At 51.6% G+C, this 27,500-nt stretch overlaps 1 protein-coding gene across 1 annotated transcript in view; it reads left to right on the top strand.

Annotated features, from left to right (window-relative positions):
• Positions 1–5,465: 5,465 nt before the first annotated feature.
• LOC137307534 (calsyntenin-3-like) overlaps positions 5,466–27,500 on the top strand; it is a gene marked incomplete at its 3' end in the record, with an annotated part of 25,430 nt that continues 3,395 nt past the window's right edge. Inside the window, exons 1-5 of the mRNA XM_067976861.1 lie at positions 5,466–5,529; positions 6,853–6,975; positions 8,587–8,782; positions 22,863–23,071; positions 25,606–25,755. Coding sequence (XP_067832962.1) covers positions 5,466–5,529; positions 6,853–6,975; positions 8,587–8,782; positions 22,863–23,071; positions 25,606–25,755 — 742 coding nt within the window. The remainder of the gene's footprint in view (positions 5,530–6,852; positions 6,976–8,586; positions 8,783–22,862; positions 23,072–25,605; positions 25,756–27,500) is intronic.

Here is a 27,500-nt window from a genome sequence, read left to right on the forward strand (position 1 = left end):
TAGTTCCGGAAATTTCTTTCTCTTTTTCTCCCCCTCTGTGTTTAAAGACCCGGCCCGCACCGCCCCCCGTGGTTGAATTTCTGCGACGTGTCTCTCACCGAGGGCCTTGAGGTATTCGTCGAGATTCTGTTGATCGACCAACGAGTACGAGCCACTGTAGTCCTGAGACATTTCCACTTCTCCCGTCTGAACAGCAAACTCTGCCTGGAGCTCAATCACACGCCTCAATTTATAAACACTGAAAGCATCCACAGGCCCGCCTTTCTCACTCCTCCTCCCTCTCTCACTCCTCCTCCCTCTCTCACTCCTCCTCCCTCTCTCTCTCTCTCACTCACTCTCTCCCTCTCTCTCTCTGTCTCTCTTTCTCTCTCTGTCTCTCTCTCACTCCCTCTCTGTCTCTCTCTCTCTCTCTCTCACTCCCCCTCCTTTTCTCACTCCCTCTCTCTCTCCCTATCTCTCCCTCTCCCTCTCTCTGTCTCTCTCTCTGACTCTCTCTCACTCCCCCTCCCCCCCTCTATCTCTCACTCTCCCTTTCTCTCTCTGTCTCTCTCTCTCTTTTTCTGTCTCTTCTGTGTCTCTCTCTTTCTCTCTCTCTCTCTGTCTCTCTCCCTCTCTCTATTTCCCACTCTATCTCTCTGTCTCTCTTCCTCTCTCTCTCTTTTTGTCTCTCTCCCTCTCTCTCACTCTCTCTCTCTATGTATCTCTCTCTCTCTCCCTCTCTCCCTCTCTCTCTGTCTCTCTCCCTCTCTGTCTCTCTCTCTCTGTCTCTGTTTCTCTCTCTCTGTCTCCCTCTCTCTCTGTCTCTCCCACTCCCTCTCTCTCTCTTTCTGTCTCTCTCACTCTCTCCCTCTCTCTCTCTCTCTCTGTCTCTCCCTCTCTCTCTCTCACTCTCTCTCTCTCACACTCTCTCTCTCTCTCTATCTCTCTCTCTCACTCTCTGTCTCTCCCTCTCTCTCTCTCTCACTCTCTCTCTCACTCTCTCTCTCTCTCTCTCACTCTCTCTCTCTCACACTCTCTCTCTCTCTCTCTCTCACTCTCTCTCTCTCTCACACTCTCTCTCTCTCTCACTCTCCGTTTGAAGTCACAGAAAGAATGACAGTCTCTCCCCCCGCCCCGCCGCCGGGCCTGACATTGGCCTTCGTGAACTCCATCACTCAAAGTAAAACCAGCTCTCCCGGCCATAAACTTCCTCTCCTGACACAGAAAGAAAACACTCCAGATATGAAACACAGTATTGTGAGCCCTGGAACGTGTCCAAGCCTGGGACTGGAGCAATGACCCAAATCCCCGTCCAGCCCGAACCCCAGCCAAGTCCAATTACTGACCACACGTCACTCGACCCAAACCAATTACGCTCCAGAAATGCGTCAACCCGGGCAAATAAAGGCCATTGTTTGGTTCGGAGCAGGCCGAGGCGTGGCGGTGGGTGGTGGGTGGTATTTTGGAACCGTCCAGTTCCGCGACGCACGAGGATTTGCCCGACTACGGGCTGGAGGAGAGGCCCCGGCGGATCGAGGGACGAAGGCTCACTCGGTTGACTCCTGGGGACGAGAGGGACGTCCGGCGAGGGGAGGTTGAGCAGAACGGGCCCGTGCTCCCCGGAGAGAGGGGGAGAGAGAGAGGGAGAGAGGGGCGGAGGGAGAGAGTCTAGAACCCGGGGGTGGGGGTGCGGCGTAGCCTCGGGATACGGGCTCGGCCATCCTAGACTGAGAAGAGGAGGGATTTCCTCGCTCGGAGGGTTGCGAATCTTTGGAATTCCCTCCCTCACTCGATGCTGAGCCCGCTAAGTGTATTGGAGATGGGAAAGAAAGAGAGGGAAAGAAAGAAAGGAGAGAGAGAGAGAAAGGTCTCGATAACCCAAAGGTGTTTTATAAATGCACTAAGAGCAAGAGGGGCCTATCAGAGGCCAAGAATGTAAACTATGTACGGAGGCAGAAGATGTGGGTGTGCTTCTCGATGAGTGCTTTGCGTCTGTCCTCCGCAAAAGAGGAGGGACAATGCAGGGATTGTAGTTAAGGAGGAGGTGTGTGAAATATTGGCTGTAAACACAGTGAGAGAGGAAGTATTAAGGGGTTTAGGCCCAGATAAAATGGGCAGTGTCCTCGGCCCAACCATCTCCAGCTGCTTCATCAATGACCTTCCCTCCATCACAAGGTCAGAAATGGGGATGTTCGCTGATGATTGCACAGTGTTCAGTTCCATTCGCAACCCCCTCAGATAATGAAGCAGTCCGTGCCCACGTACAGCAAGACCTGGACAACGTCCAGGCTCGGGCTGATAAGTGGCAAGTAACATTCGTGCCAGGCATTGACCATCTCCAACAAGAGAGAGTCTAACCACCTCCCCTTGACATTCAACGGCATTACCATCGCCGAATCCCCCACCGTCAACATCCTGGGGGTCACCATTGACCAGAAACTTGACTGGACCAGCCATATAAATACTGTGGCTACGAGAGCAGGTCAGAGGCTGGGTATTCTGCGGCGAGTGACTCACCTCCTGACTCCCCAAAGCCTTTCCACCGTCTACAAGGCACAAGTCAGGAGTGTGATGGAATACTCTCCACTTGCCTGGATGAGTGCAGCTCCATCAACGCTCGAGAAGCTCGACACCATCCAGGGCAAAGCAGCCCGCTTGATTGGCACCCTAAACATTCACTCCCTTCACCACCGGCGCACCGCGGCTGCAGTGTGGACCATCCACAGGATGCACTGCAGCAACTCGCCAAGGCTTCTTCGACAGCGCCTCCCAAACCCCGCGACCTCTACCACCTAGAAGGACCAGAGCTGCAGGCACATGGGGACAACCCCCACCCGCACGTTCCCCTCCGAGTCACACACCATCCCGACTTGGAAATATATCGGCCGTTCCTTCATCGTCGCTGGGTCAAAATCCTGGAACTCCCTTCCCAACGGCACTGTGGGAGAACCTTCACCAGACGGACTGCAGCGGTTCAAGAAGGCGGCTCACCACCACCTTCTCAAGGGGCGATTAGGGATCGGCAATAAATGCCGACCTCGCCAGCGACGCCCACATCCCATAAACGAATAAAACAAAAGTGGCTTGTTGGATCCAGAATTGGCTCAGTGTCAGGAAGCAAAGGGTAATGGTCGACGGGTGTTTTTGTGACTGGGAGGCTGTTTCCAGTGGGGTTCCTCAGGGCTCAGTACTCGGTCCCTTGCTTTTTGAGGTATCTATTAACGATTTGGACTTGAATGTAGGGGGCACGATTAAGAAGTTTGCAGATGATACAAAAATTGGCGGTGTGGTTGATAGTGAGGAGGAAAGCTGCAGACCGCAGGGAGATATCAACGGGCTGGTCAGGCGGGCAGGAAAGTGGCAAATGGAGTTCAATCCGGAGAAGTGTGAGGTAATGCATTTGGGGAGAGCAAACAAGACAAGGGAATACCCAATAAATGGGAGGATACTGAGAGGTGTGGAGGAAGTGAGGGACCTTGGAGTGCAAGTCCACAGATCCCTGAAGGTAGCAGGACAGGTAGACAAGGTGGTTAAGAAGGCATCTGGGATACCTTCCTTTATTAGCCGAGGCATCGAATATAAGAGCAGGGAGGTCGTGCTCGAACTGCACAAAACACGATTTGGGCCACGGCTCGAGTACTGAGTCCAGGTCTGGTCACCACATTACAGGAAGGATGTGATCGCACCGGAGAGGGTGCAGAGGAGATTTACGAGGATGTTGCCGGGGGACTGGAGAATTTTAGCGATGAGGAAAGATTGGACGGGCTGGGGTCGTTCTCTTTGGGACCGAGGAGGCCGAGGGGAGATTTAATTGAGGTGTGTAAAATTACGAGGGGCCTCGATAGAGTGGACAGGGAGCACCTATTTCCCTTAGTGGAGAGGTCAATAACCAGGGGGGGGGCATAGATTTAAAGTAAGAAGGATCAGAGGGGAGCTGAGGAGAGATGTTTTCACTCAGAGGGTCTGCAACTCACTGCCCGAGAGGGTTTTTTGTTATTCGTTCACGGGATGTGGGCGTCGCTGGCCAGGCCGGCATTTATTGCCCATCCCTCATCGCCCCTTGAGAAGGTGGTGGTGAGCCGCCTTCTTGAACCGCTACAGTCCGTGTGGTGACGGTTCTCCCACAGTGCCGTTGGGAAGGGAGTTCCAGGATTTTGACCCAGCGACGATGAAGGAACGGCCGATATATTTCCAAGTCGGGATGGTGTGTGACTCGGAGGGGGACGTGCGGGTGGGTGTTGTCCCCATGAGCCCGCCGCCCTGGTCCTTCTAGGAAGGAGAGGTCGCGGGTTTGGGAGGTGCTGTCGAAGAAGCCTTGGCGAGTTGCTGCAGTGCATCCTGTGGATGGTCCACACTGCGGCCGCGGTGGGCCGGTGGTGAAGGGAGTGAATGTTTAGGGTGCCGATCGAGCGGGGCTGCTTTGCCCTGGATGGCGTCGAGCTTCTCGAGTGTTGTTGGAGCTGCACTCGTCCAGGCAAGTGGAGAGTGTTCCATCACACTCCTGGCTTGTGCCTTGTAGATGGTGGAAAGGCTTTGGGGAGTCAGGAGGTGAGTCACTCGCCGCAGAATACCCAGCCTCTGACCTGCTCTCGTAGCCACAGTATTTATATGGCTGGTCCAGTTAAGTTTCTGGTCAATGGAGACCCCCAGGATGTTGATGGTGGGGGATTCGGCGATGGTAATGCCGTTGAATGTCAAGGGGAGGTGGTTGGACTCTCTCTCGTTGGAGATGGTCATTGCCTGACACTTGTCTGGCGCGAATGTTACTTGCCACTTATCAGCCCGAGCCTGGACGTTGTCCAGGTCTTGCTGCATGCGGGCTCGGACTGCTTCATTATCTGAGGGGGTTGCGAATGGAACTGAACACTGTGCGACCATCAGCGAACATCCCCATTTCCGACCTTGTGATGGAGGGTGAGAGAGGCCGAAACCTTCAACTCAATTCAAAAAACACCCAGACCTGAGCCAAAATCAGGATCAGGGCCCGGAGGCTCGTTATCCAGCCGGTGAGGACATCACTCTGCGCTCCTCTGCCAATTAAGGTCCTGAGACCGTATTCGCCCCTTTAAGGGCCCCCCCCACCGAGCCAGCCTCCCTTTAAATCCCTGCCGGCCGACGTCCCGCCCTCCTCCCGGGCTCCGATTGGCCGGGACGAGTGCCACTCAACCGGGAAGGCGGGGCGGGAGGGGGGGTGGGGTTGCAAGGTGACATCATTTTGCCGCACAGATCTGCTTATTTGCATGTTTAAAGAGACCCCGTACCGAGATTAAAAAGGGGACAGACAGAGATAGAGAGAGAGAGAGAGAGAGAGAGAACAAAAAAAAAACACACACACACACACACAGAGAAAGGGAGAGAGAGAGAGAGAGACAGACAGACAGAGGAGCAGCTCTTCAGACCAGCAGCAGCCAGAGAAAAGCCAAACGCAAAATGCAGTGTTTCCAAAAAATATAAATTAACACCGCACTGCGAACATCCCTTATAAAATGAGGCTGCAGATCAGTGCAGTGTTCGGCTGCTTGCTCATCGCAAGATGCATCTGCGATAAAGGTAAGGCATCCGTTATCTTAGCAAATAAATAAGTCCCAAAGGCTTGAATTTAATTGCAGGTGCGTTTGCAGTGCTTTTAATTGATGCCACAAAGCCGCTGTGCTATTTATTGAAACAATCATCCACATATATATATATATATATATATATATATATATTTAAAGAGCTTTTATGTTCTGCAGAGGAGGAGAGAGGGAGGCCAGAGGGAGATAACGATGATGGAGCTGGCAAGGGTATTTTTCTGGCTGCGTCTTGACCATTCGAGATATTTCTGACTTTAATTTCTGAGCCAGCTTGCCCACAGGGGCTGATTTCCCTGCATCGCTGTTTTTAAAAATATAATTCTGCTTCTTTCTCTTGCCTCGAAGCACAATTTGCAAGAACAGGTAGCAGTAGAAACAATGCCACTGGGAATCTGCTTTGATTTTCTTCAGACAGAGCTGTGATTCACTGCTTGGCTTGTTGACGAGATTCTTTCTGATCTCGGGGAGGAAGCCGAGGGGTTTTTTTTTTTCTGAATCAGACTCTGGGTTTCCGACGGGGATTATTTTTTCTGGGTGGCCAGGGCGGTGGGGTTGAAGAGGACGGAGGAGGCGGGAGACGGTGGGGGGGGAGGTCAACGGGTCTTAAAATGCGTCTCGTCCTCCTTCCCCACGATCGCAGGCCGATGCTCCCCGGTTGCTCGGTGCCGAGGGAGCGCCGCGCTGTCGGAGGGTCGGTGCCGAGGGAGCGCCGCGCTGTCGGAGGGTCGGTACCGAGGGAGCCCCGCACTGTCGGAGGGTCGGTACTGAGGGAGCCCCGCACTGTCGGAGGTGCCGTCTTTCAGGACGAGACGTTAAACCGAGGGCCCCGTCTGCCCCTCTCGGGCGGGTGTAAAAGATCCCACGGCCCGCTATTGGAAGAAGAGCAGAGGAGGGGGGAGTTCTCCCCGGGGGTCCTGAGCCCCGATATTTATCCCTCGACCGACATCACTGAAAAAAAACCAGACGATCTGGGTCATTTATCACCTCGCTGTTTGTGGGATCTTGCTGTGCGTAAATTGGCTGCCTCGTTCCCCACATTACAACAGGGGACCGCACAATCATTCACACACAGACAAATGTACCAACACAGGCAGACAGACGGGCGAACACAGGCAGACAGGCGGGCGGACAGAGGCAGACAGGCGGGCGGACAGAGGCAGACAGGCGGGCGGACAGAGGCAGACAGACGGGCGGACACAGGCAGACAGATGCACCTCTCCAGGTCCCGGCCTTGCCCCCTCTGCCAGCCTCCGACGGGGTGCCTCGTTGATCTGGAATGTTCTTTCTCGCCCTCTGCCAGCCAACAAGCACAAGCCCTGGATCGAGACAGAGTACCAGGGAATCGTCATGGAGAACGACAAAACAGTCCTTCTCAACCCTCCACTCTTTGCTATCGACAAGGACGCGCCATTGCACTACGCAGGTAGGGAGGAGGGGTTCATGATGCCAGCACTGGGCAACAGCGGGCAAAGCTGGCACCGGGAGTCAACGGGACTCAACTGGGACTCAATTGGGACTCAACTGGGACTCAACAGGAGTCAACTGGGACTCAATTGGGACTCAACTGGGACTCAATTGGGACTCAACTTGGAATCAACTGGGAGTCAACTGGGACTCAACTGGGGCTCAATTGGGCCTCAACTGGGACTCAACTGAGACACAACTGGCACTCATTGGGACTCAACAGGTCTCAATTGGGACTCAACTGGGACTCACTTGGGATTCAATAGGACTCAATTGAGACTACATTGGGACTCAACTGGGAGTCAACTGGGAATCAACTGGGAGTCAAGTGGGGACTCAATTCGGACTCAGCAGGACTCAATTGGGACTCAACTGGGAGTCAACTGGGACTCAATTGGGACTCACTTGGGAGTCAACTGGGACTCAATAGGACACAATTGGGACTCAACTGGGACTCAACTGGGAATCAACTGGGAGTCAGCAGGACTCAATTGGGACTCAACTGGGAGTCAACTGGGACTCAATTGGGATTCACTTGGGACTCAACTGGGACTCAATTAGGACTCAATTGGGACTCAACTGGGAATCTACTGGGAGTCAACTGGGACTCAATAGGACTCAAAAGGACTCAACTGGGACTCAACTGGGAGTCAACAGGGACTCAATTGGGACTCACTTGGGACTCAAGAGGACTCAATTGGGACTCAACTGGGAATCAACTGGGAGTCAACTGGGACTCAACTGGGACTCAATTGGCACTCACTTGGGACTCAATTGGGACTCAACTGGGACTCAATTGGGACTCAACTGGGACTCACTTGGGATTCACTAGGACTCAATTGAGACTAAATTGGGACTCAACAGGACTCAATTGGGACTCAACTGGTACTCAACTGGGAGTCAACTGGAACTCAAGTGGGACTGAATTGGGACTCAATTGGTGCTCAAGTGGGCTCAATTGGTGCTCAACAGGGACTCAATGGGACTAGATTGGGACTCAATTGAGACTCAACTGGGACTCATTTGGGACTCAACTGGGATTCAATTAAAAATCAATGGGACTCAATTGAGACTCAACAGGACTCAACTGGGATCCAATGGGACTCCATGGGACTAAATGGGATGGGAGAATTCACTGGGATTCATGGCACTGAATGGGATTTGGACCATTGGGATTGTGCACAGTGGGAGTGAATGGGAAGGGGTTTGGTCCATTGGGATTGTGGACAGTGGGAGTGAACGGGAAGGGGTTTGGTCCATTGGGATTGTGTACAGCGGGAGTGAACGGGAAGGGGTTTGGTCCATTGGGATTGTGTACAGCGGGAGTGAATGGGAAGGGGTTTGGTCCATTGGGATTGTGTACAGTGGGAGTGAATGGGAAGGGGTTTGATCCATTGGGATTGTGTACAGTGGGAGTGAATGGGAAGGGGTTTGGTCCATTGGGATTGTGTACAGCGGGAGTGAACGGGAAGGGGTTTGGTCCATTGGGATTGTGTACAGCGGGAGTGAACGGGAAGGGGTTTGATCCATTGGGATTGTTCTCTAATTATCTGCCACCGTTCCCCAACAGGTGAGATCTGTACCTTCAAGATCCATGGACAGAATGTCCCCTTCGAAGCAGTCGTGCTGGACAAGATGACCGGGGAGGGTCTGATTCAGGCCAAGGATTTGGTGGACTGTGAGGTGCAGAAGGAGCACTCGTTCACCATCCAGGCACAGGACTGCGGAGAAGGTCCAGACAGAAGCAACATGAAAAGATCCCACAAGTAAATTGGAGGCCCGTTGGGAGAGGCAGGGAACGGGGAACGGGGTACCTGCCCCTGGGGGTGCTCGATGCTGACACTGGGGATAAAGTGGGGGTACACGGTCAGGATAATGTAGAGGGAGCTCTGTATTGTAGTGTGGAGGGAGCTCTGTATTGTAGTGTAGAGGGAGCTCTGTATTGTAGTGTGGAGGGAGCTCTGTATTGTAGTGCAGAGGGAGCTCTGTATTGTGGTGTGGAGGGAGCTCTGTATTGTAGTGTGGAGGGAGCTCTGTATTGTAGTGTGGAGGGAGCTCTGTATTGTAGTGTGGAGGGAGCTCTGTATTGTAGTGTGGAGGGAGCTCTGCATTGTAGTGTGGAGGGAGCTCTGTATTGTAGTGTGGAGGGAGCTCTGTATTGTAGTGTGGAGGGAGCTCTGTATTGTAGTGTGGAGGGAGCTCTGTATTGTAGTGTAGAGGGAGCTCTGTATTGTGGTGCAGAGGGAGCTCTGTATTGTAGTGTGGAGGGAGCTCTGTATTGTAGTGTAGAGGGAGCTCTGTATTGTAGTGTGGAGGGAGCTCTGTATTGTAGTGTGGAGGGAGCTCTGTATTGTAGTGTGGAGGGAGCTCTGTATTGTAGTGTAGAGGGAGCTCTGTATTGTGGTGTAGAGGGAGCTCTGTATTGTAGTGTAGAGGGAGCTCTGTATTGTAGTGCAGAGGGAGCTCTGTATTGTAGTGTGGAGGGAGCTCTGTATTGTAGTGTAGAGGGAGCTCTGTATTGTAGTGTGGAGGGAGCTCTGTATTGTAGTGTGGAGGGAGCTCTGTATTGTAGTGTGGAGGGAGCTCTGTATTGTAGTGTGGAGGGAGCTCTGTATTGTAGTGTAGAGGGAGCTCTGTATTGTAGTGTAGAGGGAGCTCTGTATTGTAGTGTGGAGGGAGCTCTGTATTGTAGTGTGGAGGGAGCTCTGTATTGTAGTGTGGAGGGAGCTCTGTATTGTAGTGTGGAGGGAGCTCTGTATTGTAGTGTGGAGGGAGCTATGTATTGTAGTGTGGAGGGAGCTCTGTATTGCAGTGTGGAGGGAGCTCTGTATCGTATTGTGGAGGGAGCTCTGTATTGTAGTGCGGAGGGAGCTCTGTATTGTAGTGCGGAGGGAGCTCTGTATTGTGGTGAAGAGGGAGCTCTGTATTGTAGTGTGGAGGGAGCTCTGTATTGTAGTGCGGAGGGAGCTCTGTATTGTAGTGCGCAGGGAGCTCTGTATTGTGGTGTAGAGGGAGCTCTGTATTGTAGTGTGGAGGGAGCTCTGTATTGTAGTGTGGAGGGAGCTCTGTATTGTAGTGCAGAGGGAGCTCTGTATTGTAGTGTGGAGGGAGCTCTGTATTGTAGTGTGGAGGGAGCTCTGTATTGTAGTGTAGAGGGAGCTCTGCATTGTAGTGTGGAGGGAGCTCTGTATTGTAGTGTGGAGGGAGCTCTGTATTGTCGTGCGGAGGGAGCTCTGTATTGTAGTGTAGAGGGAGCTCTGTATTGTAGTGTGGAGGGAGCTCTGTATTGCAGTGTGGAGGGAGCTCTGTATTGTAGTGTAGAGGGAGCTCTGTATTGTAGTGTAGAGGGAGCTCTGTATTGTAGTGTAGAGGGAGCTCTGTATTGTAGTGCGGAGGGAGCTCTGTATTGTAGTGTAGAGGGAGCTCTGTATTGTAGTGTTGAGGGAGCTCTGTATTGTAGTGTGGAGGGAGCTCTGTATTGTAGTGTGGAGGGAGCTCTGTATTGTAGTGTGGAGGGAGCTCTGTATTGTAGTGTGGAGGGAGCTCTGTATTGTAGTGTAGAGGGAGCTCTGTATTGTAGTGTAGAGGGAGCTCTGTATTGTAGTGTGGAGGGAGCTCTGTATTGTAGTGTAGAGGGAGCTCTGTATTGTAGTGTGGAGGGAGTCTGTATTGTAGTGTAGAGGGAGCTCTGTATTGTAGTGTGGAGGGAGCTCTGTATTGTAGTGTGGAGGGAGCTCTGTATTGTAGTGTGGAGGGAGCTCTGTATTGTAGTGTGGAGGGAGCTCTGTATTGTAGTGTGGAGGGAGCTCTGTATTGTAGTGTAGAGGGAGCTCTGTATTGTAGTGTGGAGGGAGCTCTGTATTGTAGTGTGGAGGGAGCTCTGTATCGTATTGTGGAGGGAGCTCTGTATTGTAGTGCGGAGGGAGCTCTGTATTGTAGTGCGGAGGGAGCTCTGTATTGTGGTGAAGAGGGAGCTCTGTATTGTAGTGTGGAGGGAGCTCTGTATTGTAGTGTGGAGGGAGCTCTGTATTGCAGTGTGGAGGGAGCTCTGTATTGTAGTGTAGAGGGAGCTCTGTATTGTAGTGTAGAGGGAGCTCTGTATTGTAGTGTAGAGGGAGCTCTGTATTGTAGTGCGGAGGGAGCTCTGTATTGTAGTGTAGAGGGAGCTCTGTATTGTAGTGTTGAGGGAGCTCTGTATTGTAGTGTGGAGGGAGCTCTGTATTGTAGTGTGGAGGGAGCTCTGTATTGTAGTGTGGAGGGAGCTCTGTATTGTAGTGTGGAGGGAGCTCTGTATTGTAGTGTAGAGGGAGCTCTGTATTGTAGTGTAGAGGGAGCTCTGTATTGTAGTGTGGAGGGAGCTCTGTATTGTAGTGTAGAGGGAGCTCTGTATTGTAGTGTGGAGGGAGTCTGTATTGTAGTGTAGAGGGAGCTCTGTATTGTAGTGTGGAGGGAGCTCTGTATTGTAGTGTGGAGGGAGCTCTGTATTGTAGTGTGGAGGGAGCTCTGTATTGTAGTGTGGAGGGAGCTCTGTATTGTAGTGTGGAGGGAGCTCTGTATTGTAGTGTAGAGGGAGCTCTGTATTGTAGTGTGGAGGGAGCTCTGTATTGTAGTGTGGAGGGAGCTCTGTATCGTATTGTGGAGGGAGCTCTGTATTGTAGTGCGGAGGGAGCTCTGTATTGTAGTGCGGAGGGAGCTCTGTATTGTGGTGAAGAGGGAGCTCTGTATTGTAGTGTGGAGGGAGCTCTGTATTGTAGTGCGGAGGGAGCTCTGTATTGTAGTGCGGAGGGAGCTCTGTATTGTGGTGTAGAGGGAGCTCTGTATTGTAGTGTGGAGGGAGCTCTGTATTGTAGTGTGGAGGGAGCTCTGTATTGTAGTGTAGAGGGAGCTCTGTATTGTAGTGTGGAGGGAGCTCTGTATTGTAGTGTGGAGGGAGCTCTGTATTGTAGTGTAGAGGGAGCTCTGCATTGTAGTGTGGAGGGAGCTCTGTATTGTAGTGTGGAGGGAGCTCTGTATTGTCGTGCGGAGGGAGCTCTGTATTGTAGTGTAGAGGGAGCTCTGTATTGTAGTGTGGAGGGAGCTCTGTATTGCAGTGTGGAGGGAGCTCTGTATTGTAGTGTAGAGGGAGCTCTGTATTGTAGTGTAGAGGGAGCTCTGTATTGTAGTGCGGAGGGAGCTCTGTATTGTAGTGTAGAGGGAGCTCTGTATTGTAGTGTTGAGGGAGCTCTGTATTGTAGTGTGGAGGGAGCTCTGTATTGTAGTGTGGAGGGAGCTCTGTATTGTAGTGTGGAGGGAGCTCTGTATTGTAGTGTGGAGGGAGCTCTGTATTGTAGTGTAGAGGGAGCTCTGTATTGTAGTGTAGAGGGAGCTCTGTATTGTAGTGTGGAGGGAGCTCTGTATTGTAGTGTAGAGGGAGCTCTGTATTGTAGTGTGGAGGGAGTCTGTATTGTAGTGTAGAGGGAGCTCTGTATTGTAGTGTGGAGGGAGCTCTGTATTGTAGTGTGGAGGGAGCTCTGTATTGTAGTGTGGAGGGAGCTCTGTATTGTAGTGTGGAGGGAGCTCTGTATTGTAGTGTGGAGGGAGCTCTGTATTGTAGTGTAGAGGGAGCTCTGTATTGTAGTGTGGAGGGAGCTCTGTATTGTAGTGTGGAGGGAGCTCTGTATCGTATTGTGGAGGGAGCTCTGTATCGTAGTGTGGAGGGAGCTCTGTATTGTGGTGTAGAGGGAGCTCTGTATTGTAGTGTGGAGGGAGCTCTGTATTGTAGTGCGGAGGGAGCTCTGTATTGTAGTGTGGAGGGAGCTCTGTATTGTGGTGTAGAGGGAGCTCTGTATTGTAGTGTGGAGGGAGCTCTGTATTGTAGTGTGGAGGGAGCTCTGTATTGTAGTGTAGAGGGAGCTCTGTATTGTAGTGTAGAGGGAGCTCTGCATTGTAGTGTGGAGGGAGCTCTGTATTGTAGTGTAGAGGGAGCTCTGAATTGTAGTGCGGAGGGAGCTCTGTATTGTAGTGTAGAGGGAGCTCTGTATTGTAGTGTGGAGGGAGCTCTGTATTGTAGTGTGGAGGGAGCTCTGTATCGTATTGCGGAGGGAGCTCTGTATTGTAGTGCGGAGGGAGCTCTGTATTGTAGTGTGGAGGGAGCTCTGTATTGTAGTGTAGAGGGAGCTCTGTATTGTAGTGTGGAGGGAGCTCTGTATTGTAGTGTGGAGGGAGCTCTGTATTGTAGTGCAGAGGGAGCTCTGTATTGTAGTGTCGAGGGAGCTCTGTATTGTAGTGTAGAGGGAGCTCTGTATTGTAGTGTGGAGGGAGCTCTGTATTGTAGTGTGGAGGGAGCTCTGTATCGTATTGTGGAGGGAGCTCTGTATTGTAGTGCGGAGGGTGCTCTGTATTGTAGTGTGGAGGGAGCTCTGTATTGTAGTGTGGAGGGAGCTCTGTATTGTAGTGTGGAGGGAGCTCTGTATTGTACTGTGGAGGGAGCTCTGTATTGTGGTGTGGAGGGAGCTCTATATTGTCGTGTGGAGGGAGCTCTGTCTTGTAGTGCAGAGGGAGCTCTGTATTGTAGTGTAGAGGGAGCTCTGTATTGTAGTGTGGAGGGAGCTCTGTATTGTAGTGTAGAGGGAGCTCTGTATTGTGGTGTGGAGGGAGCTCTGTATTGTAGTGTGGAGGGAGCTCTGTATTGTGGTGTGGAGGGAGCTCTATATTGTAGTGTGGAGGGAGCTCTGTATTGTAGTGTAGAGGGAGCTCTGTATTGTAGTGTAGAGGGAGCTCTGTATTGTAGTGTGGAGGGAGCTCTGTATTGTAGTGTGGAGGGAGCTCTGTATTGTAGTGTGGAGGGAGCTCTGTATTGTAGTGTGGAGGGAGCACTGTATTGTCGTGTAGAGGGAGCTCTGTATTGTCGTGTAGAGGGAGCTCTGTATTGTAGTGTGGAGGGAGCTCTGTATTGTAGTGTGGAGGGAGCTCTGTATTGTAGTGTGGAGGGAGCTCTGTATTGTAGTGTGGAGGGAGCTCTGTATTGTAGTGTGGAGGGAGCTCTGTATTGTAGTGTGGAGGGAGCTCTGTATTGTAGTGTAGAGGGAGCTCTGTATTGTAGTGTGGAGGGAGCTCTGTATTGTAGTGTAGAGGGAGTTCTGTATTGTCGTGTAAAGGGAGCTCTGTATTGTAGTGTGGAGGGAGCTCTGTATTGTAGTGTGGAGGGAGCTCTGTATTGTAGTGTAGAGGGAGTTCTGTATTGTAGTGTGGAATGAGCTCTGTATTGTGGTGTGGAGGGAGCTCTATATTGTAGTGTGGAGGGAGCTCTGTATTGTAGTGTAGAGGGAGCTCTGTATTGTAGTGTAGATGGAGCTCTGTATTGTAGTGTGGAGGGAGCTCTGTATTGTAGTGTAGAGGGAGCTCTGTATTGTAGTGTGGAGGGAGCTCTGTATTGTCGTGTAGAGGGAGCTCTGTATTGTCGTGTAGAGGGAGCTCTGTATTGTAGTGTGGAGGGAGCTCTGTATTGTAGTGTGGAGGGAGCTCTGTATTGTAGTGTGGAGGGAGCTCTGTATTGTAGTGTGGAGGGAGCTCTGTATTGTAGTGTGGAGGGAGCTCTGTATTGTAGTGTGGAGGGAGCTCTGTATTGTAGTGTAGAGGGAGCTCTGTATTGTAGTGTGGAGGGAGCTCTGTATTGTAGTGTGGATGGAGCTCTGTATTGTAGTGTAGAGGGAGCTCTGTATTGTGGTGTAGAGGGAGCTCTGTATTGTAGTTTGGAGGGAGCTCTGTATTGTAGTGTGGAGGGAGCTCTGTATTGTAGTGTGGAGGGAGCTCTGTATTGTAGTGTGGAGGGAGCTCTGTATTGTAGTGTAGAGGGAGTTCTGTATTGTCGTGTAAAGGGAGCTCTGTATTGTAGTGTGGAGGGAGCTCTGTATTGTAGTGTGGAGGGAGCTCTGTATTGTAGTGTAGAGGGAGTTCTGTATTGTAGTTTGGAGGGAGCTCTGTATTGTAGTGTGGAGGGAGCTCTGTATTGTAGTGTAGAGGGAGCTCTGTATTGTAGTGTGGAGGGAGCTCTGTATTGTAGTGTGGAGGGAGCTCTGTATTGTAGTGTAGAGGGAGCTCTGTATTGTAGTGTAGAGGGAGCTCTGTATTGTCGTGTAGAGGGAGCTCAGTATTGTAGTGTAGAGGGAGCTCTGTATTGTAGTGTGGAGGGAGCTCTGTATTGTAGTGTGGAGGGAGCTCTGTATTGTGGTGTAGAGGGAGCTCTGTATTGTAGTGTGGAGGGAGCTCTGTATTGTAGTGTGGAGGGAGCTCTGTATTGTAGTGTAGAGGGAGCTCTGTATTGTAGTGTGGAGGGAGCTCTGTATTGTAGTGTAGAGGGAGCTCTGTATTGTAGTGTAGAGGGAGCTCTGTATTGTAGTGTAGAGGGAGCTCTGTATTGTGGTGTGGAGGGAGCTCTGTATTGTAGTGTAGAGGGAGCTCTGTATTGTAGTGTAGAGGGAGCTCTGTATTGTAGTGTGGAGGGAGCTCTGTATTGTAGTGTGGAGAGAGCTCTGTATTGTAGTGTAGAGGGAGCTCTGTATTGTAGTGTAGAGGGAGCTCTGTATTGTAGTGTGGAGGGAGCTCTGTATTGTGGTGTAGAGGGAGCTCTGTATTGTAGTGTAGAGGGAGCTCTGTATTGTAGTGTAGAGGGAGCTCTGTATTGTAGTGTAGAGGGAGCTCTGTATTGTACTGTAGAGGGAGCTCTGTATTGTAGTGTAGAGGGAGCTCTGTATTGTGGTGTGGAGGGAGCACTGTATTGTAGTGTCGAGGGAGCTCTGTATTGTAGTGTAGAGGGAGCTCTGTATTGTAGTGTAGAGGGAGCTCTGTATTGTAGTGTAGAGGGAGCTCTGTATTGTAGTGTAGAGGGAGCTCTGTATTGTACTGTAGAGGGAGCTCTGTATTGTAGTGTGGAGGGAGCTCTGTATTGTAGTGTGGAGGGAGCTCTGTATTGTAGTGTAGAGGGAGCTCTGTATTGTAGTGTAGAGGGAGCTCTGTATTGTAGTGTAGAGGGAGCTCTGTATTGTAGTGTAGAGGGAGCTCTGTATTGTAGTGTAGAGGGAGCTCTGTATTGTAGTGTAGAGGGAGCTCTGTATTGTAGTGTGGAGGGAGCTCTGTATTGTAGTGTGGAGGGAGCTCTGTATTGTAGTGTGGAGGGAGCTCTGTATTGTAGTGTAGAGGGAGCTCTGTATTGTAGTGTAGAGGGAGCTCTGTATTGTGGTGTGGAGGGAGCTCTGTATTGTAGTGTGGAGGGAGCTCTGTATTGTAGTGTGGAGGGAGCTCTGTATTGTAGTGTAGAGGGAGCTCTCTATTGTAGTGTAGAGGGAGCTCTGTATTGGAGTGTGGAGGGAGCTCTGTATTGTAGTGTGGAGGGAGCTCTGTATTGTAGTGTGGAGGGAGCTCTGTATTGTAGTGTAGAGGGAGCTCTGTATTGTAGTGTAGAGGGAGCTCTGTATTGTAGTGTGGAGGGAGCTCTGTATTGTAGTGTGGAGGGAGCTCTGTATTGTAGTGTAGAGGGAGCTCCGTATTGTAGTGTAGAGGGAGCTCTGTATTGTAGTGTGGAGGGAGCTCTGTATTGTAGTGTGGAGGGAGCTCTGTATTGTAGTGTGGAGGGAGCTCTGTATTGTAGTGTAGAGGGAGCTCTGTATTGTAGTGTCGAGGGAGCTCTGTATTGTAGTGTAGAGGGAGCTCTGTATTGTAGTGTAGAGGGAGCTCTGTATTGTAGTGTAGAGGGAGCTCTGTATTGTAGTGCGGAGGGAGCTCTGTATTGTAGTGTGGAGGGAGCTCTGTATTGTAGTGTGGAGGGAGCTCTGTATTGTAGTGTAGAGGGAGCTCAGTATTGTAGTGTGGAGGGAGCTCTGTATTGTAGTGTAGAGGGAGCTCTGTATTGTAGTGTGGAGGGAGCTCTGTATTGTAGTGTGGAGGGAGCTCTGTATTGTAGTGTAGAGGGAGCTCTGTATTGTAGTGTAGAGGGAGCTCTGTATTGTAGTGTGGAGGGAGCTCTGTATTGTAGTGTGGAGGGAGCTCTGTATTGTAGTGTGGAGGGAGCTCTGTATTGTGGTGTAGAGGGAGCTCTGTATTGTAGTGTGGAGGGAGCTCTGTATTGTAGTGTAGAGGGAGCTCTGTATTGTAGTGTGGAGGGAGCTCTGTATTGTAGTGTAGAGGGAGCTCTGTATTGTAGTGCGGAGGGAGCTCTGTATTGTGGTGCGGAGGGAGCTCTGTATTGTAGTGTAGAGGGAGCTCTGTATTGTAGTGTAGAGGGAGCTCTGTATTGTAGTGTAGAGGGAGCTCTGTATTGTAGTGTAGAGGGAGCTCTGTATTGTAGTGTAGAGGGAGCTCTGTATTGTGGTGTAGAGGGAGCTCTGTATTGTAGTGTGGAGGGAGCTCTGTATTGTAGTGTGGAGGGAGCTCTGTATTGTAGTGTAGAGGGAGCTCTGTATTGTAGTGTAGAGGGAGCTCTGTATTGTAGTGTCGAGGGAGCTCTGTATTGTAGTGTGGAGGGAGCTCTGTATTGTGGTGTAGAGGGAGCTCTGTATTGTAGTGTAGAGGGAGCTCTGTATTGTAGTGTGGAGGGAGCTCTGCATTGTAGTGTGGAGGGAGCTCTGTATTGTAGTGTGGAGGGAGCTCTGTATTGTAGTGTGGAGGGAGCTCTGCATTGTAGTGTGGAGGGAGCTCTGTATTGTAGTGTAGAGGGAGCTCTGTATTGTAGTGTGGAGGGAGCTCTGTATTGTAGTGTGGAGGGAGCTCTGTATTGTAGTGTAGAGGGAGCTCTGTATTGTAGTGTGGAGGGAGCTCTGTATTGTAGTGTAGAGGGAGCTCTGTATTGTAGTGTGGAGGGAGCTTTGTATTGTAGTGTAGAGGGAGCTCTGTATTGTGGTGTGGAGGGAGCTCTGTATTGTAGTGTGGAGGGAGCTCTGTATTGTAGTGTGGAGGGAGCTCTGTATTGTAGTGTAGAGGGAGCTCTGTATTGTAGTGTGGAGGGAGCTCTGTATTGTAGTGTGGAGGGAGCTCTGTATTGTAGTGTAGAGGGAGCTCAGTATTGTAGTGTGGAGGGAGCTCTGTATTGTAGTGTGGAGGGAGCTCTGTATTGTGGTGTGGAGGGAGCTCTGTATTGTAGTGTAGAGGGAGCTCTGTATTGTAGTGTAGAGGGAGCTCTGTATTGTAGTGTAGAGGGAGCTCTGTATTGTAGTGTGGAGGGAGCTCTGTATTGTAGTGTAGAGGGAGCTCTGTATTGTAGTGTGGAGGCAGCTCTGTATTGTGGTGTGGAGGGAGCTCTGTATTGTGGTGTGGAGGGAGCTCTGTATTGTAGTGTGGAGGGAGCTCTGTATTGTAGTGTGGAGGGAGCTCTGTATTGTAGTGTGGAGGGAGCTCTGTATTGTGGTGTGGAGGGAGCTCTGTATTGTAGTGTGGAGGGAGCTCTGTATTGTAGTGTGGAGGGAGCTCTGTATTGTAGTGTGGAGGGAGCTCTGTATTGTGGTGTGGAGGGAGCTCTGTATTGTAGTGTGGAGGGAGCTCTGTATTGTAGTGTAGAGGGAGCTCTGTATTGTGGTGTGGAGGGAGCTCTGTATTGTAGTGTGGAGGGAGCTCTGTATTGTAGTGTGGAGGGAGCTCTGTATTGTAGTGTAGAGGGAGCTCTGTATTGTAGTGTAGAGGGAGCTCTGTATTGTAGTGTAGAGGGAGCTCTGTATTGTGGTGTAGAGGGAGCTCTGTATTGTAGTGTGGAGGGAGCTCTGTATTGTAGTGTAGAGGGAGCTCAGTATTGTAGTGTGGAGGGAGCTCTGTATTGTAGTGTAGAGGGAGCTCTGTATTGTAGTGTAGAGGGAGCTCTGTATTGTAGTGTGGAGGGAGCTCTGTATTGTAGTGTAGAGGGAGCTCTGTATTGTAGTGTAGAGGGAGCTCTGTATTGTAGTGTGGAGGGAGCTCTGTATTGTAGTGTGGAGGGAGCTCTGTATTGTAGTGTGGAGGGAGCTCTGTATTGTGGTGTAGAGGGAGCTCTGTATTGTAGTGTGGAGGGAGTTCTGCATTGTAGTGTGGAGGGAGCTCTGTATTGTAGTGTGGAGGGAGCTCTGTATTGTAGTGTGGAGGGAGCTCTGCATTGTAGTGTGGAGGGAGCTCTGTATTGTAGTGTAGAGGGAGCTCTGTATTGTAGTGTGGAGGGAGCTCTGTATTGTAGTGTGGAGGGAGCTCTGTATTGTAGTGTAGAGGGAGCTCTGTATTGTAGTGTGGAGGGAGCTCTGTATTGTAGTGTAGAGGGAGCTCTGTATTGTAGTGTGGAGGGAGCTTTGTATTGTAGTGTAGAGGGAGCTCTGTATTGTGGTGTGGAGGGAGCTCTGTATTGTAGTGTGGAGGGAGCTCTGTATTGTAGTGTGGAGGGAGCTCTGTATTGTAGTGTAGAGGGAGCTCTGTATTGTAGTGTGGAGGGAGCTCTGTATTGTAGTGTGGAGGGAGCTCTGTATTGTAGTGTAGAGGGAGCTCAGTATTGTAGTGTGGAGGGAGCTCTGTATTGTAGTGTGGAGGGAGCTCTGTATTGTGGTGTGGAGGGAGCTCTGTATTGTAGTGTAGCGGGAGCTCTGTATTGTAGTGTAGAGGGAGCTCTGTATTGTAGTGTAGAGGGAGCTCTGTATTGTAGTGTGGAGGGAGCTCTGCATTGTAGTGTAGAGGGAGCTCTGCATTGTAGTGTAGAGGGAGCTCTGTATTGTAGTGTAGACGCAGCTCTGTATTGTAGTGTAGAGGGAGCTCTGTATTGTAGTGTGGAGGGAGCTCTGTATTGTGGTGTGGAGGGAGCTCTGTATTGTAGTGTGGAGGGAGCTCTGTATTGTAGTGTCGAGGGAGCTCTGTATTGTAGTGTGGAGGGAGCTCTGTATTGTAGTGTAGAGGGAGCTCTGTATTGTAGTGTGGAGGGAGCTCTGTATTGTAGTGTAGAGGGAGCTCTGTATTGTAGTGTAGAGGGAGCTCTGTATTGTAGTGTGGAGGGAGCTCTGCATTGTAGTGTAGAGGCAGCTCTGCATTGTAGTGTAGAGGGAGCTCTGCATTGTAGTGTAGAGGGAGCTCTGTATTGTAGTGTAGAGGGAGCTCTGTATTGTAGTGTGGAGGGAGCTCTGTATTGTAGTGTAGAGGGAGCTCTGTATTGTAGTGTGGAGGGAGCTCTGTATTGTGGTGTGGAGGGAGCTCTGTATTGTAGTGTGGAGGGAGCTCTGTATTGTAGTGTAGAGGGAGCTCTGTATTGTAGTGTAGAGGGAGCTCTGTATTGTAGTGTGGAGGGAGCTCTGTATTGTAGTGTAGAGGGAGCTCTGTATTGTAGTGTAGAGGGAGCTCTGTATTGTAGTGTAGAGGGAGCTCTGTATTGTAGTGTGGAGGGAGCTCTGTATTGTAGTGTAGAGGGAGCTCTGTATTGTAGTGTAGAGGGAGCTCTGTATTGTGGTGTGGAGGGAGCTCTGTATTGTGGTGTAGAGGCAGCTCTGCATTGTAGTGTAGAGGGAGCTCTGTATTGTAGTGTGGAGGGAGCTCTGTATTGTAGTGTGGAGGGAGCTCTGTATTGTAGTGTGGAGGGAGCTCTGTATTGTGGTGTGGAGGGAGCTCTGTATTGTAGTCTGGAGGGAGCTCTGTATTGTCGTGTGGAGGGAGCTCTGTATTGTAGTGTGGAGGGAGCTCTGTATTGTAGTGTGGAGGGAGCTCTGTATTGTAGTGTAGAGGGAGCTCTGTATTGTAGTGTGGAGGGAGCTATGTATTGTAGTGTGGAGGGAGCTCTGTTTTGTAGTGTGGAGGGAGCTCTGTATTGTAGTGTGGAGGGAGCTCTGTATTGTAGTGTGGAGGGAGCTCTTTATTGTAGTGTGGAGGGAGCTCCGTATTGTAGTGTGGAGGGAGCTCTGTATTGTAGTGTGGAGGGAGCTCTGTATTGTAGTGCGGAGGGAGCTCTGTATTGTAGTGTGGAGGGAGCTCTGTATTGTAGTGTGGAGGGAGCTCTGTATTGCAGTGTGGAGGGAGCTCTGTATTGTAGTGTGGAGGGAGCTCTGTATTGTAGTGTGGAGGGAGCTCTGTATTGTAGTGTGGAGGGAGCTCTGTATTGTAGTTTGGAGGGAGCTCTGTATTGGAGTGTAGAGGGAGCTCTGTATTGTAGTGTAGAGGGAGCTCTGTATTGTAGTGTGGAGGGAGCTCTGTATTGTAGTGTAGAGGGAGCTCTGTATTGTAGTGTAGAGGGAGCTCTGTATTGTAGTGTGGAGGGAGCTCTGTATTGTAGTGTGGAGGGAGCTCTGTATTGTAGTGTGGAGGGAGCTCTGTATTGTAGTGTGGAGGGAGCTCTGTATTGTAGTGTAGAGGGAGCTCTGTATTGTAGTGTAGAGGGAGCTCTGTATTGTAGTGTGGAGGGAGCTCTGTATTGTAGTGTAGAGGGAGCTCTGTATTGTAGTGTAGAGGGAGCTCTGTATTGTAGTGTGGAGGGTGCTCTGTATTGTAGTGTAGAGGGAGCTCTGTATTGTAGTGTGGAGGGAGCTCTGTATTGTAGTGTGGAGGGAGCTCTGTATTGTAGTGTGGAGGGAGCTCTGTATTGTAGTGTGGAGGGAGCTCTGTATTGTAGTGTGGAGGGAGCTCTGTATTGTAGTGTAGAGGGAGCTCTGTATTGTAGTGTGGAGGGAGCTCTGTATTGTAGTGTGGAGGGAGCTCTGTATTGTAGTGTAGAGGGAGGTCTGTATTGTAGTGTAGAGGGAGCTCTGTATTGTAGTGTGGAGGGAGCTCTGTATTGTGGTGAAGAGGGAGCTCTGTATTGTAGTGTAGAGGGAGGTCTGTATTGTAGTGTAGAGGGAGCTCTGTATTGTAGTGTGGAGGGAGCTCTGTATTGTGGTGAAGAGGGAGCTCTGTATTGTGGTGTAGAGGGAGCTCTGTATTGTGGTGAAGAGGGAGCTCTGTATTGTAGTGTAGAGGGAGCTCTGTATTGTAGTGTGGAGGGAGCTCTGTATTGTAGTGTGGAGGGAGCTCTGTATTGTAGTGTGGAGGGAGCTCTGTATTGTAGTGTGGAGGGAGCTCTGTATTGTAGTGTGGAGGGAGCTCTGTATTGTAGTGTAGAGGGAGCTCTGTATTGTAGTGTGGAGGCAGCTCTGTATTGTAGTGTAGAGGGAGCTCTGTATTGTAGTGTGGAGGGAGCTCTGTATTGTGGTGTAGAGGGAGCTCTGTATTGTAGTGTAGAGGGAGCTCTGTATTGTAGTGTGGAGGGAGCTCTGCATTGTAGTGTGGAGGGAGCTCTGTATTGTAGTGTGGAGGGAGCTCTGTATTGTAGTGTGGAGGGAGCTCTGCATTGTAGTGTGGAGGCAGCTCTGTATTGTAGTGTAGAGGGAGCTCTGTATTGTAGTGTGGAGGGAGCTCTGTATTGTAGTGTGGAGGGAGCTCTGTATTGTAGTGTGGAGGGAGCTCTGTATTGTAGTGTGGAGGGAGCTCTGTATTGTAGTGTGGAGGGAGCTCTGTATTGTAGTGTAGAGGGAGCTCTGTATTGTAGTGTAGAGGGAGCTCTGTATTGTAGTGTAGAGGGAGCTCTGTATTGTAGTGTGGAGGGAGCTCTGTATTGTACCTGCCGTGGGAGTGCTCGATGCTGACACTGGGTATAAAGTGGGGGTACGCTTGTCTGTTTGTCTCTGTCTCTCTCTCTCCCTCTCCCTGTCCCTCCCCTTCGCCTCTCCTCTCTCTCCCCCTCTCTCCCTCTCTCTCTTCCTCTCCCCCCTCTCTCTCTCTCTCTCTCCCCCTCTCTCCCTCTCTCTCTTCCTCTCCCCCCTCTCTCTCTCTCCCTCCCTCTCTCTCTCTCTCCCTCCCCCTCTCTCCCACCCCCAGCCCCCTGGTTCTGACTGGCTTCTTGCTGCCTTGCAGGGCGATTGTCCACGTACGTGTGAACGATGTGAACGAGTTTGCACCAGTGTTTGTGGAGAAGTTGTACCAGGTGTCGGTGACCGAGGGGAGGCTTTACGAGCAGATGGTGAAGGTGGAGGCGGTGGACGGGGACTGCTCCCCTCAGTACAGTCAGATCTGCTTCTACCAGATTCTCACACCGGAGGTGCCCTTCGTGATCGATAACGATGGTACACGGGCCGTGTCTCACACTCAGACACCAGGGTCTCACACTCAGACACTAGGATCTCACACTCAGACACTAGGGTCTCACACTCAGACACCAGGGTCTCACACTCAGACACCAGGGTCTCACACTCTGACACCAGGGTCTCACACTCAGACACTAGGGTCTCACACTCAGACACCAGGGTCTCACACTCAGACACTAGGGTCTCACACTCAGACACCAGGGTCTCACACTCAGACACCAGGGTCTCACACTCAGACACAAGGGTCTCACACTCTGACACCAGGGTCTCACACTCAGACACTAGGGTCTCACACTCAGACACTAGGGTCTCACACTCAGACACCAGGATCTCACACTCAGACACCAGGGTCTCACACTCAGACACCAGGGTCTCACACTCAGACACTAGGGTCTCACACTCAGACACTAGGGTCTCACACTCAGACACTCGGGTCTCACACTCAGACACCAGGGTCTCACACTCAGACACCAGGGTCTCACACTCAGACACCAGGGTCTCACACTCAGACACTAGGGTCTCACACTCAGATACCAGGGTCTCGCACTCAGACACTAGGGTCTCACACTCAGACACCAGGGTCTCACACTCAGACACCAGGGTCTCACACTCAGACACCAGGGTCTCACACTCAGACACCGGGATCTCACACTCAGACACCGGGGTCTCACACTCAGACACCGGGGTCTCACACTCATATACCAGGGTCTCGCACTCAGACACTAGGGTCTCACACTCAGACACCAGGGTCTCACACTCAGACACTAGGGTCTCACACTCAGACACTAGGGTCTCACACTCAGACACCAGGGTCTCACACTCAGACACTAGGGTCTCACACTCAGACACTAGGGTCTCACACTCAGAAACCAGGGTCTCACACTCAGACACCAGGGTCTCACACTCAGACACTAGGGTCTCACACTCAGACACTAGGGTCTCACACTCAGACACCAGGATCTCACACTCAGACACCAGGGTCTCACACTCAGACACCAGGGTCTCACACTCAGACACCGGGGTCTCACACTCAGACACCGGGGTCTCACACTCAGACACTAGGGTCTCACACTCATATACCAGGGTCTCGCACTCAGACACTAGGGTCTCACACTCAGACACCAGGGTCTCACACTCAGACACTAGGGTCTCACACTCAGACACTAGGGTCTCACACTCAGACACCAGGGTCTCACACTCAGACACTAGGGTCTCACACTCAGACACTAGGGTCTCACACTCAGACACCAGGATCTCACACTCATATACCAGGGTCTCGCACTCAGACACCAGGGTCTCACACTCAGACACTAGGGTCTCACACTCAGACACTAGGGTCTCACACTCAGACACCAGGGTCTCACACTCAGACACCAGGGTCTCACACTCAGACACCAGGGTCTCACACTCAGACACCAGGGTCTCACACTCAGACACCAGGGTCTCACACTCAGACACCAGGGTCTCACACTCAGACACTATGGTCTCACACTCAGACACCAGGGTCTCACACTCAGACACCGGGGTCTCGCACTCAGACACTAGGGTCTCACACTCAGACACCAGGGTCTCACACTCAGACACCAGGGTCTCACACTCAGACACTAGGGTCTCACACTCAGACACTAGGGTCTCACACTCAGACACTAGGGTCTCACACTCAGACACCAGGATCTCACACTCAGACACTAGGGTCTCACACTCAGACACCGGGGTCTCACACTCAGACACCAGGGTCTCACACTCGGACACCAGGGTCTCACACTCAGACACCAGGGTCTCACACTCAGACACTATGGTCTCACACTCAGACACCGGTGTCTCGCACTCAGACACTAGGGTCTCGCACTCAGACACCGGGGTCTCACACTCAGACACCAGGGTCTCACACTCAGACACCAGGGTCTCACACTCAGACACTAGGGTCTCGCACTCAGACACCGGGATCTCACACTCAGACACCGGGGTCTCACACTCAGACACCGGTGTCTCGCACTCAGACACTAGGGTCTCGCACTCAGACACCGGGATCTCACACTCAGACACCGGGGTCTCACACTCAGACACCAGGGTCTCACACTCAGACACTAGGGTCTCGCAGTCAGACACCGGGATCTCACACTCAGACACCGGGGTCTCACACTCAGACACCAGGGTCTCACACTCAGACACTAGGGTCTCGCACTCAGACACCGGGATCTCACACTCAGACACCGGGGTCTCACACTCAGACACCAGGGTCTCACACTCAGACACTAGGGTCTCACACTCAGACACCAGGGTCTCACACTCAGACACCAGGGTCTCACACTCAGGACCAGGGTCTCGGAATCAGGACACCCGAGACACGAGGGGGGCCTCACACTCAGACACGAGGATGACACGAGGAGGGGAGGGCTCTCACGCTCAGACACGGGTGTGAGACGAGCGAGAGATTGGACAATCGGAACCAAGCCCTCACTCCATGTCTCTCTAACTCTCTCTCTCTCTCTCTCCCTCCCCCCCCAAACCAGGAAACATCAGAAACACGGAGAAACTAGACGTCAAGAAACAGACAAGATTCTCCTTCACCGTCACGGCCTACGACTGCGGCAAGAAGCGAGCCTCCGAGGACACCCAGGTGGAGGTGGAGGTCAAGCCTACCTGTAGGCCCGCCTGGCTGGGTGAGAGGCCGTTCGACCATGGGGGGCAGGCCCGTCGCGGGCGAGTGTCCTCCATCCCACTCCGAAACTCCGAATCTAACCCTGTACCTGCCCCTGGGAGTGTTTGATGGGACAGTGCAGAGGGAGCTTTACTCTGTATCTAACCCTGTACCTGCCCCTGGGAGTGTTTGATGGGACAGTGTAGAGGGAGCTTTACTCTGTATCTAACCCTGTACCTGCCCTGGGAGTGTTTGATGGGACAGTGTAGAGGGAGCTTTACTCTGTATCTAACCCTGTACCTGCCCCTGGGAGTGTTTGATGGGACAGTGTAGAGGGAGCTTTACTCTGTATCTAACCCTGTACCTGCCCTGGGAGTGTTTGATGGGACAGTGTAGAGGGAGCTTTACTCTGTATCTAACCCTGTACCTGCCCTGGGAGTGTTTGATGGGACAGTGTAGAGGGAGCTTTACTCTGTATCTAACCCTGTACATGCCCTGGGAGTGTTTGATGGGACAGTGTTGAGGGAGCTTTACTCTGTATCTAACCCTGTACCTGCCCTGGGAGTGTTTGACGGGACGGTGTAGAGGGAGCTTTACTCTGTATCTAACCCTGTACCTGCCCTGGGAGTGTTTGATGGGACAGTGTAGAGGGAGCTTTACTCTGTATCTAACCCTGTACCTGCCCTGGGAGTGTTTGATGGGACAGTGTTGAGGGAGCTTTACTCTGTATCTAACCCTGTACCTGCCCTGGGAGTGTTTGACGGGACGGTGTAGAGGGAGCTTTACTCTGTATCTAACCCTGTACCTGCCCTGGGAGTGTTTGATGGGACAGTGTAGAGGGAGCTTTACTCTGTATCTAACCCTGTACCTGCCCTGGGAGTGTTTGATGGGACAGTGTAGAGGGAGCTTTACTCTGTATCTCACCCTGTACCTGCCCTGGGAGTGTTTGATGGGACAGTGTAGAGGGAGCTTTACTCTGTATCTAACGCTGTACCTGACCCTGGGAGTGTTTGATGGGACGGTGTAGAGGGAGCTTTACTCTGTATCTAACCCTGTACCTGACCCTGGGAGTGTTTGATGGGACAGTGTAGAGGGAGCTTTACTCTGTATCTAACGCTGTACCTGACCCTGGGAGTGTTTGATGGGACGGTGTAGAGGGAGCTTTACTCTGTATCTAACCCTGTACCTGCCCTGGGAGTGTTTGACGGGACAGTGTAGAGGGAGCTTTACTCTGTATCTAACCCTGTACCTGCCCCTGGGAGTGTTTGATGGGACAGTGTAGAGGGAGCTTTACTCTGTATCTAACCCTGTACCTGCCCTGGGAGTGTTTGACGGGACAGTGTAGAGGGAGCTTTACTCTGTATCTAACCCTGTACCTGCCCCTGGGAGTGTTTGATGGGACAGTGTAGAGGGAGCTTTACTCTGTATCTAACCCTGTACCTGCCCTGGGAGTGTTTGATGGGACGGTGTAGAGGGAGCTTTACTCTGTATCTAACCCTGTACCTGCCCTGGGAGTGTTTGACGGGACAGTGTAGAGGGAGCTTTACTCTGTATCTAACCCTGTACCTGCCCTGGGAGTGTTTGACGGGACAGTGTAGAGGGAGCTTTACTCTGTATCTACCCCTGTACCTGCCCTGGGAGTGTTTGATGGGACAGTGTAGAGTGAGCTTTACTCTGTATCTAACCCCGTACCTGCCCTGGGAGTGATGACGGGACAGTGTAGAGTGAGCTTTACTCTGTATCTAACCCCGTACCTGCCCTGGGAGT

This window comes from Heptranchias perlo, unplaced genomic scaffold (assembly GCF_035084215.1).
Source record: "Heptranchias perlo isolate sHepPer1 unplaced genomic scaffold, sHepPer1.hap1 HAP1_SCAFFOLD_1037, whole genome shotgun sequence".
NCBI lineage: Eukaryota > Metazoa > Chordata > Chondrichthyes > Hexanchiformes > Hexanchidae > Heptranchias > Heptranchias perlo.